This window comes from Ranitomeya imitator, chromosome 3 (genome assembly GCF_032444005.1).
Source record: "Ranitomeya imitator isolate aRanImi1 chromosome 3, aRanImi1.pri, whole genome shotgun sequence".
In the NCBI taxonomy this organism is placed as follows: Eukaryota; Metazoa; Chordata; class Amphibia; order Anura; family Dendrobatidae; genus Ranitomeya; species Ranitomeya imitator.
Window position 1 is genome coordinate 288235288 of NC_091284.1, and position 3239 is coordinate 288238526.

General features: G+C 40.3%; 1 protein-coding gene across 1 annotated transcript; it reads left to right on the forward strand.

The window, feature by feature from the left end:
* The first annotated feature begins 1079 nt into the window (after window positions 1–1079).
* LOC138671614 (oocyte-specific histone RNA stem-loop-binding protein 2-like) lies at window positions 1080–1889 on the forward strand. Its single transcript, XM_069759790.1, has one exon. The coding sequence runs from the start codon at window positions 1080–1082 to the stop codon at window positions 1887–1889; it is 810 nt and encodes a 269-aa protein (XP_069615891.1).
* Window positions 1890–3239: the final 1350 nt, after the last annotated feature.

The window sequence follows — 3239 nt, forward strand, 5'->3', positions numbered from 1 at the left end:
CACTGACATTGCAAACATTAGATATTATAGGTATTTTTCTAGCCTGCGCCTGACAGTCACATTGTATGTGAACTCGTTAGAACCGTTATTGTATGTGACGGGGGGTTAAGGGCACAAAAGTTAAAAGTTTGAAAATTGCAAAATTTTCAAACTTTTTGCGAAATTTCCATTTTTTTCATAAATAAACACAAGTCATATTGAAGAAATATTATCACTAACATTAAGTACAATATGTCATGACAAAACAATCTCGGATTCAGTGTGATCCGTTGATGCGTTCCAAAGATATAACCTCATAAAATGACAGTGGTCAGAATTGTAAAAATTTGCTTGGTCGTTAAGGACAAAATTGGCTCTGTCAGTACGTCTGCCACATCACTAAACTGACACCAATCTGAGAGGTAGGTAAATTTAGCATTTAAATAGGAAGTTATCCAGTAGTGGACAGCTCACCAAATTCAAACACGATATGGTAATAAAATGCTGACATTGCAACAAGTCAGGTTGTGAAATGTCTTACTTCTAAATATTCCAAAATAAACTCTGAGTGGTATTATTGAAAAGTTGAAATGTCTACCCACCAAAGCAACCTTACCACTGAGACTGCTGAAGTGCATAGTTAATAAAAGCTGCCAATTCTCTGCTGACTAAATAATTGCAAAGTTTCAAGCCTCCTCTGAACAAAAAATCTGTGATGGGAGCTTCATGGCATGGGTTTCCATGCACAAGCAGCTGCATGCAAGCTGCATACCAGCAAGCACATTCCCAAGCATCTAATGGAGTGCTGCCAAGCATACCACTAATAGACTTTCAGAAAAGTGAAAAAAGTCAGCTCACCTGGTAGACATATACTGTAGATTTCCTGAAGTCCAGAACTCTCACACATGGAGGCTGAGCAACTGGTGTGGAAACAATGGAACAAGATGGGTGAAATCCAGCGAGAAACTGTGTCTTTATAATAAAATATAGCTTTTATTGAGACATTTAAAAAAATAACTTGACCAATAGTGCTCCAGCAAATGTAACATTGTACATAACAGCATTATATGCACAGTTCCTGATCAGCTGTTTATTGAGCCATGCAGCGGCTAGATCCTCAGCTGGGACTATATATGCCGCCATTGGCCTGCAATGAGCCTCCACTCCATGGGCTTTCCAAGGCTCCTCTTCCTGAACCCTGGATGTTAATAGATAACCTCACTTCCATGGAGGACAATTTTAGGTTACCATCGAAATCCCGCTTCCTCAGTGCTCCAGGTGTGCTGTCAAAAGGTCAACGTTCAGATATTGCTGATATCAGAATGCTGACTTTCCCAGATTGTCCAAAGTCTATCTCTGAGGAAAGTGTGCCAAAGAGGGTCAGTATTGGTGTTGATACTGAACTGGATTTGTTGGAGTTAAAAAAGAATGTATTAAGCTCCCCAAAGCAACATTCCGGTAAGCTTGAGATGGATGACATTGTTCTTCAAAGGCGGCAGAAACAAATAGATTATGGCAAAAACACAATTGGTTACCGGTGTTATCGACAAGAAGTTCCCAGATCTCAAAGGATACCGGGAATTCATCCTTGCAGGCCCAACAAATATAAAAAGTACAGTCGGAGGTCTTGGGATATGCAGATTAAACTCTGGAGGCGATCACTTCATGCATGGGATCCCCCAGTAGAGGTCCCATTTCAGAAAGAGGAGAATTATGATCCATCACACAGTTTCTGTAATCCTTGGCTTCATGGTACAGAGACCTTTCAAGGCTTAGCAGCTGATTTGTTTGATCTGCAGATTTCTGGTGTACATAACATGGGCCGTCATCCAGAAGACCCATCTCAGATTTGCTACAACTGGTTACAGTACTGTGGCCGTACAAAACCTTTTAGTTATCCATATTGGTAAGGGTAATAGTCATTGCTGAAGATGGAGATATATGTTACATAGTAACATAGTAACATAGTTAGTAAGGCCGAAAAAAGACATTTGTCCATCCAGTTCAGCCTATATTCCATCATAATAAATCCCCAGATCTACGTCCTTCTACAGAATCTAATAATTATGTGAAACCAGAACACATGAGCTGCGCGCACAGTGAACAAGCCCGTAGAGACATGTTCTCACCACCAAGAGACTTGAAAACACAAAAAAGCACAGTAAAACCAAAAACACACTGTAAAAAATCACAGTGGACAGCAAGTGCTAGTAAAAAGATGGAAAAAACAGGGTATTTGGTTGATACGTTTTTTGCAAAAAATGTATATTAAGCCGCTCTACCAAACGTCAAGGTATACCCATATCAGACCAGTCCTAACTAATGTATGTAATCCCTATCTGATGTATTTAAAACCTGATCATATGTACAATACCTGTATGAGCAGGATTCAGAAAAGGAATGTCCATGTGGACACGCTGGACAGAACGGCTCCTGTGCGCACAGCTCAAAAAAAGAGGGGTGGAGGCCTCCCCAGTCATCATAAATACATCAGATAGGGATTACATACATTAGTTAGGACTGCTCTGATATGGGTATACCTTGACGTTTGGTAGAGCGGCTTAATATACATTTTTTGCAAAAAACGTATCAACCAAATACCCTGTTTTTTCCATCTTTTTACTAGCACTTGCTGTCCACTGTGATTTTTTACAGTGTGTTTTTGGTTTTACTGTGCTTTTTTGTGTTTTCAAGTCTCTTGGTGGTGTGAACATGTCTCTACGGGCTTGTTCACTGTACGCGCAGCTCATGTGTTCTGGTTTCACATAATTGTTTTCTTGTGTCCACAAGACTGGGGAGGCCTCCACCCCTCTTTTTTTGAGCTGTGCGCACAGGAGCCGTTCTGTCCAGCGTGTCCACATGGACATTCCTTTTCTGAATCCTGCTCATACAGGTATTGTACATATGATCAGGTTTTAAATACATCAGATAGGGATTACATACATTAGTTAGGACTGCTCTGATATGGGTATACCTTGACGTTTGGTAGAGCGGCTTAATATACATTTTTTGCAAAAAACGTATCAACCAAATACCCTGTTTTTTCCATCTTTTTACTAGCACTTGCTGTCCACTGTGATTTTTTACAGTGTGTTTTTGGTTTTACTGTGCTTTTTTTGTGTTTTCAAGAATCTAATAATTGTATGATACAATATTGTTCTGCTCCAGGAAGACATCCAGGCCTCTCTTGAACCCCTCGACTGAGTTCGCCATCACCACCTCCTCAGGCAAGCAATTCCAGATTCTCACTGCCCTAACAG